The sequence below is a fragment of the Gallus gallus genome, chromosome Z (genome assembly GCF_016699485.2).
Source record: "Gallus gallus isolate bGalGal1 chromosome Z, bGalGal1.mat.broiler.GRCg7b, whole genome shotgun sequence".
Taxonomy (NCBI): Eukaryota; Metazoa; Chordata; class Aves; order Galliformes; family Phasianidae; genus Gallus; species Gallus gallus.
The window spans coordinates 28,370,482-28,385,680 of record NC_052572.1 but is presented as its reverse complement, the minus strand read 5'-3'; the positions used below and the strand labels follow the sequence as shown (position 1 = coordinate 28,385,680).

At 36.4% G+C, this 15,199-nt stretch overlaps 1 protein-coding gene across 3 annotated transcripts in view; it reads right to left on the bottom strand.

Moving 5' to 3' along the window:
* The window catches only part of UHRF2 (ubiquitin like with PHD and ring finger domains 2), an 82,339-nt gene that overhangs the window by 57,865 nt on the left and 9,275 nt on the right, over positions 1-15,199 (bottom strand). For all 3 annotated transcript variants that reach the window (XM_004949077.5, XM_003643002.6, XM_040656582.2), the window contains 2 exons: positions 8,401-8,643; positions 1,249-1,508 (listed from right to left, as the gene is read on the bottom strand). In XM_004949077.5, coding sequence (XP_004949134.1) covers positions 1,249-1,508; positions 8,401-8,643 — 503 coding nt within the window. The remainder of the gene's footprint in view (positions 1-1,248; positions 1,509-8,400; positions 8,644-15,199) is intronic.

The following is a 15,199-nucleotide window of genomic DNA, read 5'->3' as shown; positions in this document are numbered from 1 at the left end:
ATAGGTAATCTTTCAGCTAAGACTTTGAAATCACACCACAATGCACAGATGATTACAATAGAAAGTATTTTTATCTTATTTCTTGAATAAATTCTTTCCATGTACTTCAGTATCTGATAAAATATTAGAAAATTGGAAAGTTGAAAGTAAAAACTTGAGTACTTTAACTTATATAGTTACAGACAATTTTATCTCTGAATTTAAGAGTTTAAAAAGTCTGTGAAGTTGTAACTGCTCCTAACAAGAACAACAAAGTGTACTCTATTCAAGTCTGAAATATTTTTATTTTTCCTCACAAAAGCAGATTCAGTTACATATTAAAATAACTAAAGTTAAAATAGCTGCTCTAAAAACATATCTTGGAAATCTAGTTAATACCAGATATACTTTGCATTTTGTTACATCAAGCTCACACTGCACAAACTGCAGTACTTCTACTATTCTTAGGAACAAAAATTTAAAGTTCTCAACAATTCTACTCATTCAGATGAGTAACTTGATGTTTCAGCAAATGCTACCTAAGGAGTAAAATAAATAATTAAAAATAAATATTCAAGGCCAATTTCTCCAGTGAATAAAATGGTGTAAAACTTGGTCAAAAGAAATCCCTTTAAACTTAGTAAGCAATATGAAGGTTTACTCCAATCCAAACACTGCAGATGCAATGTTCTTACAGGGAAAAAAAAAAAAAAAAAGGAAGAAAAAACACAAGAAAAATGCAGCTCTCCCTTAGTGTCCTCAGTCCAATTCAGAATCATCTCATGCACTCACGTCATCAAGTTCTCTAAAAGAATCCTTTACCAGCAATGCAGACCTGCTATTTTGTGCATAACTATTTCATTTATAATAAAATTCACCAAAATTGCATACCCAAACTTGCTCACATGAGACTCCAAGGTCAGCTCCAATGAGAGGAACTGAATATGCACAGACAATAGATAAATGATATTTTGCTTGGGAAAAAAACAGTGAAAATTCATTTAAATAACTTCTTATTCTCACATACAAAGGATAGATTTTAAGTTTTATAAGGACAAATTAGAACCTGATTATTTAGGCATGAAAATAACAGAGCTCCCAATATACTCACTATATCCAACCGAAAAGTGTTTAAATATTTTAATATTCTTTCTTGGATGTGATATTGAACTTGCTTTCTTTGATTACAAGTTTCTTCAAGAAATTCTCGATTTATACAAACCAAATAACAGTATGTGATGTCCTCAAAATATTATCAGGAGCACTTACTCATCATACTTGATATGATAAATAACTTCTTCAGTGTCCATACAGTCTGAATAAGATGTAGATGGTGTACTGTCCAAATTATTTGCATTCTCTCTAGAATGATCTTGATTTAAGCTTCCATTAGTCCTTTTGTAAGTATTACTGCTCTTTCCTTGAGCTTTACCATTCTTATGTCCCTTTGTTGCTCGGGTAACGTTTTCTATATGAGCTTCAAACCAGGCTCCAATGCTGACATCACGTGCATCCACCAACTCATTTATCTGAAAAGAAAATTCAACAACGAATTTATGCTTTTCTTCTACAATCTCAATTAAGAATAAATAAGGCAACTTACTATAAAACTGCTTAACCTTATTAACCTTAATCTGTAGAACATTCAACAACATTAACTCATTTAGCTTGAGCAAGTTGAAGTTAACATGCAGTCATCATTAATACACTGCACATTCAATATTACATTCTTGTCTCATTAAAAGCTGGTAGCAGGAAGAATCACAGAATCATCAGGCTAGAATGGACCTCTGGAGATCATCTACTCTACCCTTCCGCTGAAGCCATGGTCAGCTAAACCAGGTTGCATAAGTCCATGCACAGCTTACAACCTACAGCCTCTAGCAGCAGAGACATAATTATCATTCCCAAAGGCTAGCTTCTATTAATCGAACAACTATTACATAATTTGAGAGGGGCAAGACAAAACACAAATAAGCAAACACATTCAGTAACTTTTACTATTCAGAGTTAAGCGTTCCTTAGGAATCTGAACATGAAGTTGACAGCAGTTTGAGATAGCAAATTTAACCCAAGAAAACAATGTCTAGATCATATTTAATATTGTACTCTTCACTTTCTGGTCATCTTCTTAAAACTCAATCCTCTTCTTTCTCCCATATGAAATTAAAAACACATGTTTTCAATCATTTTGTTCTTACAAGCTACAGTATCAAAAGTACAGCTTTTTATCAGGATGAATACTTCAATCACATAAATCAAAGAAGAGTTTCAGAATTGTCTTAAATATAGTATATATAAATATATAAATGAGCACACTTCTGTAATGACAGTTCTGTAAGGATGCCCCCCAAAAAGCATATCCATATGATCTTAAGTGTTTGAATTAGTTGCAGCACAAAGTGCTTCTTTATGTCCTTCTCTCAAAAACAGTTGAGACTCAAGACTCATTCTGCCTGCTACTCAAGACTCATTCTGCCTGCTACTTTTTGAGACAAGTGCCAGAGAAGCTGCATCATCCAAGCCACCTTCATTATTACATTAAAAAAATAAAATACAATGCAACCTCCCATAATTCCTTTCAAACCTCAATCTCCATTCCTTTCAGAGCATAACTCGATGCACATACTCATAAAACTGACTTCTCATCCTTGCAAAGCACAAGGGCAAAAAAGTATTACTACATACCACTGGGAACACCACATAACAGTTTTACAAGCAGTTATTACTGTTCCCAAAAAAAAGATCCAGACTGCATCAGACAATTCAAAGAAAGGTGGTCAACTCCGCTTCACACAAAATTGTTTTCATAATTTATTTTCTATTGATTATAAACTGGGATATGACTACTTGGAGTATTTTCTGAGGAACAGGAGCTTGGAATCAAGTTGCACACAAAGAATATTTTCCATGAGAAACAAAAGATACATGAAGAAAGCAAGCAACAATCCAAGCAAAGTGAAATTCTAACGTAAGGAAGAAGTTTAACATTGGTGTAACAGCCTAAAACTCTTTTGCTATTCTTTAACTGACTTACAGCCTAAGTGCAGTTATTTACACTGATAGACTGATTAAAGACAACCACCAACCTAGATCATATTTCACTCTAATTTGTAGAACAGCATCCAGTGATACAATCACACACACTAATACCAAGAAAGCACCAAGTGTTCATTTTTATAACAGTTAAATTAACCATTCTGAACTGTGACAAACAGAACAATTACTATGATGACAAAAATGAGAAAATTAAAAAATATTTGAAATAATTGGTAAAACTCTTTTAAAAGAATTACAAAAAAAAAAGTTACAAAACTTAAAAACGGACCAAGCCAGATCTTGAGCTCTGCTTATAGATCTGTTACTCTTATAGAAAGCATCTCTGCCCTCTGCCTTTCTTCCTGGTATGAAATCCTCAGCAAGTCCGCAGATAACACCAACCTGAGTGGTGCAGCTAACACGTGAGAGGGAAGAGATGCTACCCAGAGGGACCTGGACAGGCTTGAGAGGAGGGCCCACAACAACCTCACTAAGTTCCACAAGGCCAACTGCAAGGTTCTGCATCTGGGTCAGGGCAATCCCAAGCACAGATACAGGTTCGGCAGAGAATGACATGAGTGCATCCCTGAGGAGGCGGATACTGGAGTGTCAGTTGATCGAAGATTCAACATGAGCCAGCAATATGTGCTTGCAGCCCAGAAGGCCAACTGTAGCCTGGGTTACAGCAAAAGAAGTGTGACCAGCAGGTCGAAGGACATGATTCTGCCCCTCTACTCCACTCTTGTGAGACCCCACCTGGAGTACTGTGTCCAGTTCTGGAGCCCACAACACAAAAAAGACATGGAGTTGTTGGAGCAGGTCCAGAGGACCACAAAGATGATCGGAGGGCTGGAGCACCTCCACCAGGAGAGCTAAGGCTCTTCAGCCTGGAGAAGAAAGGGGCGTGGGGGGACCTTATAGCAGCCTTCCAGTACCTGAATGGGGCTTCTGCAGGAAAGCTGGGGAAGGACATATTATAAAGGCATGTAGTGACAGGACGAGGTGAACTGTCTTTAATCTGGAAGACAGCAGATTTAGACTAGATGTTAGGAAGAAATTCCTTACTGCGAGGCTGATGAGACACTGGAACAGAATGCCCAGTGAAGCTGTGAATGCTCTCTCCCTGGAAGCATTCAAGGCCAGGCTGGATGGGGCTTTGAGCAATCTGTTCTAGTGGGAGGTGTGCCTGCCAAAAGCAGGAGGGTTGAAACTATATGATCTCAAAGTTCCCTTCCAACTGATACCCTTCCATGATTCTACAAAACTCTATAACCTTGTCAATTGTTGTACGTTAATTCTTTACTCTGAAAACTTCATATGAAGTACTTCAAAATTTGCACGAAAATATGAAGATTGACAATGAGATAATTAATAATTGTTGCTGCAGTTTAAGTGTAGGCATACAACTCAGTAAGAGCAAATTTCCATAGTACTGTTCAATAGTTTCTGGTTCAATCAAACTGATACTACAAAATAACTCACAGGAACGTAGAACAAAATATCAAATTCAATCAACAAGCATGCCTTTAATTATTAAAGGAAAACACTGCATGCAAGTAGAAACTGTACATTTTTGGAAGCAAAATCCTACAAGACTCCATTTTATGTCTCTACACAAAAATCTTCAAATTATAAAGGCTCTGAAAGGACAAAGTAAAGGCAGCAAACAGATCTGTCTCTCAGGGCTAATATGAGAGGAGCAATACAACTGAACAAACAAATAAATATCTGCAAGCACTAAAGGATGTCAGAACAATGGAAAAAATAAGCCAAGCAGACCCAGTAGATGGGCCATGACACAAGGAAATGGTATCAAATCTGTGGAAAGCTCAATGACAAAAAGGTGTGGTGCAAGTTGCAGAAAAAATCTATTCTGATTTTCACCAATCACTAAGTTTTAAGGTACCTCAGGAGATCTATAGTCCAAATTCCTGCTCAAAACAACATTAAAATTGAACACTGTCATGGTTTTATGATTTTTAGTTATTGGTATTCCACATCATAACGTCATGTAGTGCACTGGGAGTTAAAAAGTTAATGCTCCAGTTCTGGGCACCTGTTCAGAACAGAAGAACTACATATTCCAGAAGACTGTTTGCTGTTCTGTTACCATTCCCGCTCAGGGGAATGTAAGGCCTCGGTAGGTCACCTGACATCCATCTTTTCGATCATCAGGCTCTCTCACTGCTGCTCATCCCAACTGCACACCGTTAGTGTGAAGCCTCCAGCTTTCTTCAGACACTCTTTCTCTCATATTTATTAACTTCAATTTTAATTATATTGTATTATAGTGTCTATCTTGCATTCTGATACCGTATTTAGTAAATCAGTTTGTTTCTCCTCAGATCGTTGCCGCTGTTTTTAATTATTTTGGGGTCCCCTATTTCCCTTTTCTGGAGGCGCAGATTTTGCAAAATCCCTCCGCCCCACTAGTCACAGAACTGGGCCGAACCAGCCCACAAACCATTGACATTTCTTGGTGGAGGATGCAGGCAGAAGCTGCTTTTAGCTTTCTAGAAAAAATCTCTCTCTACTCTCCAAGAGTTAGGAAAGTTTATCTGTTTCGCAGATGCTCACTGAAGACTTGACCTTGAAAGTCCAGGCAGATTGCCAGTATTCTGGGATATCTGTAAACTTTGAGCACTGCTATCTTGCTTCTGTAAAGCGAAAAAAAAAATGATTCCATTCTCTCTCTTAGACCTGTTTGCAGAGGGAGCTGTTAATTTTACAGAACTTGTGAATTTTAAGCAGGCTCCTAGTCTCTCCTTTGAATCCCTTATGCAGTTCTTGAATGCTCATCTGATTACGTTGTTAATCTCCCTGAATGCACTGTTCATCATTTCACTCAGTATTTGTTATTTATTATATTTTGGGGAAGACCCCACCTGGGTTGTCAAATGTCAACGGTTTATGGGCTGGTTTGGCCCAGTTCCATGACTGGCGGGGCGGAGGGATTTTTCAAAATCCGTGCCTCTGGAAAAAGGAAACAGGGGACCCCAAAATAATTAAAAACAGGGATGAAAATCTGAGGAGAAACAAACTAATTTATTAAATATAGTATCAGAATGCAAGATAACACCTCATAATACAGTATAATTAGAATTGAAGCTAATAAATCAAATATAATGAGAGAGAGTGTCTGAAAAAAAGCTGAAGGCCTTACAATAATGGCCTGTGGTTGGGATGAGCAGCAGCGAGAGAGCCTGAAAACCAAAAAGAGGGATGTCAGGTGACCTACCGAGGGCTTATGCGTGTTCCCTCTGAGCAGGAATGGTAACAGAACAGCAGTCTTCTGGGGAATGCAGTTCTTCTTCTCTTCTGAACAGGTGCCCGGAACTGGAGCATTAACTCTTTAACTCCCAGTGCACTACATGATGTTATGCTGTGGAATATGAGTAACTAAAAATCATAAAACCATGACAAACACGTATCAATTTGTCCAGAACCTTATCTGGTTGCTATGTCTCTCAAACTTCTAGGGATAGATATTCCATAGCCTAAGGCAATCTGTTTCAGCTCTTAATAATTCTTGTAGTTAAACAGAACCATAAAATCTTTGGAGTCAGAAGAGATCTCTGAAGTAAAAAAATTTTCTCCTTCTATCCAACCTAAAGCTACCCTCTTCCAGTTGAAACCATTTCCCTTTGTCTTTACTGTCTCTTTTCAATGCCCATATACTGCCTTTCATTCTCCTGTTCTGCACTTCAGTAAGAAGTCTGGCTTTGTCTTCACATACTTTTGGATCCTTCTCTTCTATAGTTTAGGTAAGACTACTGTGGTACTCTCTTTAAGACAGGGAAATGCCACTACACTGGACACCTCTGTGATCCCAGCTGAGCTTGCTAAGTTTATCAACACTTTTCTCATACCGAAGTACCTCACATTTGATGCAGACGGTGGTATAGCAAGTGGCAAGTTGAATAATCACTTCGTCCAACCAGCTGGCTATCTTCCTCCTGAGAGAGCCAGTTCCTGTAGACACACTGTTAGCATCCAGCATTGCCATGGTGCACTGAAAACTGTTTAGCCAATGTTACTACAGCTCCAGATGCCACTACAGCAAAGCCACGCTCAAGCTGGCTGCCACTGCTCCAGCCCTCTCCATGGGAAAAGGTGAGCGCAACCCAAGTGCAAGACTTGAACTTCTTGAGGTTCAAAAGTAGCCCATTGCTCCAGTTCACCTAGACCCTTCTACATAGCAGACATGGCTTCACATCAGCTACACTACCCAGTACATTGGTGTTCACAGTCAAAGAACACGCATTTCCTTTCCATCCTGGCCAATGGTGAAGACACTGAACAGGATAGTTCTGAGGATAGCCGTCAAACAGAACAAGAAACAACTAACAATCCAGTTCTCAAGCCAGATATCAGTGACAATTCTCAGTCTTCATGAAAAGGAACAGAGTTACAAAAAGAATAACAGATACTTCTCAGGAAAGCACAATGCTACCATTACCTGTATACATACATTCCTATAAACACCAGCTACTTAGTAATCTGGAGATTGCCCATTTTCTGTTTAAATTAAGTTTCTGGTATCCTAATGCACTCCTATATAACAATATGGAAAAATTCCGAAAGGTACAAAAACTATCAATAAAAAAGATGTGATTACTAAACAAAGTAGTAGAATCACACCCATTGTATCACATATAGTTTGAAGTTCTATAGTTTATCTCATACTGATAAAAATTACTATTAAAACTGGTATTTGGTAAGACTGAAAATAAAAAATAGGGGAAAAGTTACACTTTTTCCACAGATTTCCCTCCCCATGGATTTTTCTCCTCAGTTTACAGAAAGCACTACTGCTTCACATGTACCTTAAACTTACTTGAGGACACAAAACATTACTGAAAAACAGGTTTAGGAGAAAATATTTTGTTACATTTTATGAACACACCCAAAGCATACAACAGGCTGGTACAGAAACACATGACCTTCAATGAAGTCATTTCAGAAAGCTTGACTATAATACTACTCTCAAATAACTCCTGAAAATCAGATAACCTAATCCAGATGACTGAACTTTGAAAACACAACTCTCTCAAAGAGGCATATAATAGTTAAAATTTTAAGTCAGTTCTTTAAATCAGTTTAATATACAAAATATATCCATCAGTGAAGCTTCATGAACCTGCAGAGATATCTATACAAGTTCAGTCTAATTTTCTTTAATCCAAGTAGGAAATTATGTCAGATCATGAAATATAGTAATAAAGACACATATCTATACATATATAAATATATACATATGTATTTACACGTGTACATATCTATATAAGATTAAAAACAAACAAACAAACAAAAAAACCTTGAACAATAAAACTAAATGTGAAAGTATAAGATAAGTTTTCAGCTTTTAAAGCCTGTACATACCTTGTACAATCCTATGCCAGGATCAATGAGAAACGAGCGAGATGATGTAGATGGCTGACTGGGTGATCCACTACTTGTTTTTTTTACTTTGTTCTTACAGTTAGAAATAGCACAGGGATTGACTTCGCCATCTTGATCAGTCATAGAAGCAGAGGCAGGAGCTTCAGATTCAGAACGTATCAAAAGCTGAACAATGTCATTGAGTCCAACGTTGTAGTCAAATAACGTGTGTCCATCTTCTAACTGTCAAAAGAAAACTATAGCTGTAAAATTCTACCTTGAGGTAAGTAAGTAGTTTACAAATCTTCCTTTTATAGACAATAATTACACAGACCATAAATTTGTGTCAAATTTATTTAAGAGACAAGCCAACTATTTCACGTAAATAAAAGCCCGTGTCTTGAGTAAATGTGACAGTAAACTGATCAAATTACCTGCAGCCACGATTCAACCAAAATAAAAAATATCACTGAGAGCGTAAAATTAGAAATAGACATTTTTAATGACTTTGGATCTTCTTTTTATAGAGGAAAAAAAGCAGGAAGGATGAAGAAGCAGCAAAGACAGAACCAAGGAAGGAATTCTCAAGCTTCTCACTAGCAGTCTTCTATTACATTAAAATGATCTCAGGACAGACAAAAGAGGAATGAAAGTTTATTCCTTCATCCTCTCTGCCTCTTCAAGGCAAAAAAACACTCATACAGAAGGATGAAGAACTGTTAGAGACAAAGGCTGTACTCAAGAAATGAGTCAGTTTTCCTTCCACAATAGTAAGACCGGTGTAAAAATAAAAAAGAATAATAATCAATTTCTCTCCTTACTCCTGTTAACTACTATACCCACAGTGCACTGCAGTTACCTACAGTGGATGAAGTGTGCATTCCCCTTAAGCAGAGAGCACTGAAGTCACAAATGAGACTCTAGATGTTTGGTTCATTGTTTGATTACACAGTAACCTAAAGTAAGCAGAACTAACTACAGTAAGGATACTGATACAGTAAGGATACTGTAGTACCCCCAACAGAACAACTGTTCCAGGTCTGTCCAACAACTATTGGAACTACCCATGTTCAGCTGCAAGTTTTCAAACCAGTTAGACACAAAGCATACTGAAGATCTTGATGATATGCCCAATCAGTTTCAATTATCAAATAAATTGAAATCTCAAGTATGCTTCTACAGGTGACTGTCAACACTGACTCAGGTACCTAGAGCCCTAGAGTTTCATACTGAGTAGCAAGCTACTTATGCAAGTTCAATGAACCCTTCTCCTCCCACCGTGTTGCAGAACCCCACACTTTTGACAAGTCTTGAACACACAGAACACAAAAGTTCTTGCAGCTCTATGACAATCCATATTTGTGAGCTTTTCATACTATCAGAAGTTTGTATTATTCCTGTTAAGATTATTAAAGTTTACAAAAAAGAAAAAGGGGGGGGGGGGGGATTCTTGAATTCAAAATATACATAAACCTAAAACAAATATAAATAACTACCCTGCAATAATACATTTGATAAGGGAGAAATGATACATATTTCCATGAATTTCTGGAGTTGTTTCTTCACATTATTCTAGGCTCATTTTGAAGACTCAATCCTCCTGCAACCAATTTGTTTTTGAAATGTCCTATTATAAAATTTCACCCTGCATCTTAAAGTAAAAAAAAAGATCAGCAGTACTTCCACAAACTAGACCACTACTGAAATAAGAAGTCAGATATTATTGGAGTCAACATGGCTTTTGCTTCATCTTGTCTACTCCAGCTAGCCTAGACAATCTCTGTTAGATGTTCCAGAGCATAATTTCCAGAATCCTACGCAATAAGGAAAGCTTCTGGCAGCTAGTGTAGCAATGAGTAAAGTGCCTTGCTTCTGGTAGACTGGAAATATATAGGCAACATACAAATGAGAACAAATTAATACCATTATTGATGCCTTTTTAGGACACAGCATGTATAGGCTGACAGAAAATAAATAGTACCCCAAAATATCTGAAGTCTAAAGCCAAGTCAGTGAAGAGCTAAATGTGAACAGCTTGAATGTTTTACCATGATTAGTGTTAACAGTCAAGAACAAAATGCAATGTCTAGTAATAGCAACCTGATCTGCCGATCTCCCAGTTTGTTGCTGGGGAGTTGGGCCAGATGACCTTTAACAGTCCCTTCCAACTCAAATGATTCAATGATTCTATGAATTGTGATTAATTTATCAGTTTTGACTCAGATTAATTTGTATACTCTGTCCACAAATTAGTAATGGCCATTAGCATAAGACAGAAATAAAGAAAGGAGAATATTTGAATTACAAGTAGTCTGTCTAGGAATATTCACTATATTCTAGAGGCCACACAGACCTATGCTATGTCTTGAACAAGAAGCCTTTTCCAATGACCCACACGCTAATTACCATACAAGGACTACTACTCATTCCTTAACAAGAATCATCAAAGTCAGACCTGATCAACATAAATTAAATGGTCAAACTAACCCAATGATTTCCAAGTTATTTATCACAAATTAGTATTCTGTTCTCAGTTTGGGGTTTTTTTTGTTCACTGTTTTAAATCAGTTTTCTTTCCAAGAGTAGTTCATGACTATAGACTCATCCATGACTAGTGATGTCATGTTTAAATTTGAAAGCAAAGTAACAAAGATAGGATTACAGACTTCAAATGAGGCAGGATGTGGAGTTTGGTAAACTGATAGTCAGGGAAAGAGCATCTGCTTGTACTATGAGCAAAAACATATCCCTAGAATATTAGCAAAGGTACAAATTTAGACCAAGTCAATGACTTGTAACATTGCCTTACTCTGTGGACAAGCTTGCTCTTGTGTTTTAACGAAACAAAAACTAGTAAAAATCAAGCTCACATGCAATTTGACTTACATTGATCTAATATGTGTACCTAGAAATATACCTATACCCAGCATTATTGCATCACTGACAATTGAAAGCTTAAGAGTAATAAAGTTGGAAAACAATCAGCATTTAAAGAGCTCCGTGCAACAACTAAAAGAATGAAGAATTGGAAGACAGTGCTTCTTGAATTACTCTTTGCACTATTCTGATGTTAATGTAACAAAAATCTTGGCTACTGAGGTCTTATCCTCAGACCACTATAGCAAGAAAATAATAATGTATCAAATCACCCTCCAGCATATCTGTCCTGCCAGACTGAAAATTTTAAAACCATCCCGGAATACAGTTTTTCCTACCAAAAAGAACCATTAGAAAAAAAAAGGACCAAAAAAAGTCCCCCACTCCTCATGTTCCTGACAAACACTGCCCTGTGTTATCAAAATTCATGGAAGCGCTATTGAATCCCGGATAACCTCTCAGAAAAATTAAGTATCCAACATATGAAAGTAGAAAAACTTCTTCAAAAATATTACAGTTATTTGTTGGAATGGGTGCTGAACCACTAATTCCACAGTCACCTTTGCAGTATGCTCAGTTCTAAGAATATTTTTTGTATAAATATATAAACAAACTCATCCCATTGTGCTACATAAAGGTACTAACAGAAATCCCTGAGAATACATTTGCCTGGACAGCATACTGAATGAGAAGGAGGAAATATTACCTTTTTTTTTTTTTTTTCAATCACTGTGTTTAAGGACACTTGTTATTCTCAAGTGCATAAACACAAATGACAAGCAAAAGTAATCAGGCAAATACGAGACAGTCAAGCTATATCTCAATTTCTTAATGGGCTGTTAAAGCTTGCACAAAAGCAAAAATAACTAAACAGGCAATTTCATTTATGATTTTTTTGCAAGCTCTTCTGACACTACAGCCATTAGAAGTACTACTTAGCAGCAGATGCCACTTTCAGTTTTCATTCTCTTTGTGACTGGCATGCTTCAGAAGCATTTAAGGTCTCATTAAATTATTTAGAACTATATTGAAAGTGTCACCAAATAGCAGTTAGATTTATGGTATCTAGTAGCCCTCTTAATATATTACAAATATTCGTAAGTAGAGAAACAGATTATATCCTTCAAATCTATTTTCCTAGTGTTAGAGACACTATCAATTTAAAATGCTTTTCTGTAGAAGGTTGTTATAAATACTTAAAAGTAAGCCAACACTGTGCTTATGCTACTACATAAGAGTGGCTGTAGCAATGCAATACTGGAACTGATACCTACCACCCCTGTTAGAACTATGTCCTGTAATATCAGGCCTTAAATGACTTTAAAAGCATGTAGAAACTGCAGTTAAACTTGAAATGATCACTCAGAGTGCAGTATATCATACTGCTTCAAAAAGATGTCCAATAAGTAACTCATATCATTAACATTCATATAAATTAATACCATTAATTTGTCTGTAAGTACCAGCAGAATCACAGCTTATTATGTGTTATACAGCACACACAGAAATCCTAAGAAAGCACATAAACATTCTCACTGGAACATTGTTTTTATCTTAAAGTGTGATCCAAGTGGCTAAGCTCCTAGGTCAACTTAATCCAGTCACCCCACTTGAAAAACAAGATCTTTAATCATTCACGGAGTTGTGCTTTTGAGCATCTTCTGATGTTTTATATTCCAAGAATTTGATCTAGCAATAAACTTGAAAGGAATATGGAATGCAGTAGAGCTCTTTAATTAAAGTAGCAAGTTGAAAAGTTAGGTCACATCAATCTTTTACTCTACAAAGGTGTTAAACACACTCTACACATTTTTTTAATAGGAAAAGCAGAAGAGTAAACAGTTTAAGTTAGGATTAATTAACAGGCATTACCTAGAAGCCAAGTTAGTTTGAATAAATTAGAAGAACCTAAAACTTCCTCCCGGGTACTCATTAAAGTCAATTAATATGGACAATCAGAAACTGGTATTTTCAGCTTGAAGACAGCTGTATATCCTTTGCTCTTCTCATATACAAGGCTGCTGAAATTGTGAATTCCACTTACTGCTTTTACAGAGCACTTCAAACACATCTCCAATCAGTTTCTAACAACAAAAAGTCCAACTGAAAAATACAATTTCAAACAGTGAGTTTTGAACCAATGGGACCATCTCAGGTCAAGAAAATTTCAGTAAGGTTTAGTACAGCACAGACACTTAAGCTTGTAGACCTCTGCCATTCAGATCTGCTTGTACTTCCAAGGCTAAAAAGATAACCTGAACAATACTTTTAATCCAGGTGGTAAACTATACCCTACACCTAGATTATCTTGTATCTGAAGAAAATGATTTAAGATTCTGTGATATTTAAGTTCACGAAGTAACCACATTAAGTACTAAGACTCTGTGTCAGATTTTTAAAATAACTGTGTATTAGCACTGTTCGTCAAAAAAAGAAAAAAAATAATAAAATAGCTGTCTTAATTGAGATGGACATAAAAGCTAAACAAAAAGAAATTTTAGTGGTTCCATTTGGCTGGCTATACCTTATATTAACTGGAATGTTCAATGCATACTGCTTTTAACTTTTTCCAACTCCAGAAGATCTAGTTCTTCATCAAAAACTCTAGTTTCAATAGCCACTGCCTGAATTTTCAGCAAAGATCCTACCAGAACTCAAACACCAGTATCTACTAGTCTCATAAAAAAATTAACTGTACTACAGGTTTACTTTCTAAAAGGCAAAACATTAATCTTTCTTGGGAAGAAATACTAATAGAACTCCAAGTCAACTTTATCAGGGCTTTATGTCCACCACTCTCTAACAAGCTCATCAGTGAAAGCAGAGCCCATTTTGAGATGGAGAATTTACCACTCAATAAAAAGGGAAAAATCATTGTTTTGCCATGTTTATACTCTGTCAACATTCTTAAGAGTAACAAAATCATAACAGAATACAAGTGGGTGAAATATTTGGACAAGAAAGTTGCCTGACAGACTACGTATCCATACCCCTCTAGAACACAAGATGGGCACGCTACATTTTCTGTAAATGATAACTAAGCAAAATATTTATGTTTTAAGAATACAGACAAACCAGACTCAGTTTTGTCACTCTTGTTGCCAAGAGAATCACATTTCGAAGCAGTCTACAGGAAGAGGGCCATTATTCCATGCACAAGTATAAATAAAATCACACCAGTACATTTACATGAATTAGTTTCCTATCACAGCACGCTCCTTTTTGACTGCTTATATGTTTTAATGGAAGAGATAATGATCTGTTTTTTACTGTAGAAAAAAGTAGACATAATACTGATGATATAAAAATGTCTTACTTTTAATCACTCATAACCTAGACATATACCATAGTCCTATACGGATTCCCACAGTACTCAGCAGAAAGCACACTGCAAGAGGAACTCTGACGGAGGAAAACCCAGTGAAATTCCAAATATTTAAGAAAGTCTTTCTTTGAATTGAAGTGTCAAACAGTTATCACCGCACAAACAGCATACGTACTGTTTGTTCAACCTCATTCACAAGAGGAAGTCTCACATGCTAGAGGAGACATACAATCTAGGAAGACACTGCAGATTACTGTTGATTATACTGTCTGTAACTGCGCATCAATCTCGGTAAACATACCATGATAAATGTACATTAGTCACCTGGGAACTCAATCAACATGACCAACTTCTACTCTTTTCCTACTAAAAATAAGCACAGAAGCCTAAAGATTAAGGCCACAGCCTCCAACTAAACGTTTTTTTAACACCATTACTAAGAGATTGTATGCAGGGCATACGAATGATACCACTAAATTTTACCTTACGGTTTGGACTAAATATTAAAAAAAAAAAAAATCCAGTGTACAAGATTATTGTTAAAATGAAAAAAGTTGAAAGCTGACAGAAAAGACTTATCACAGAACAATAGAATGG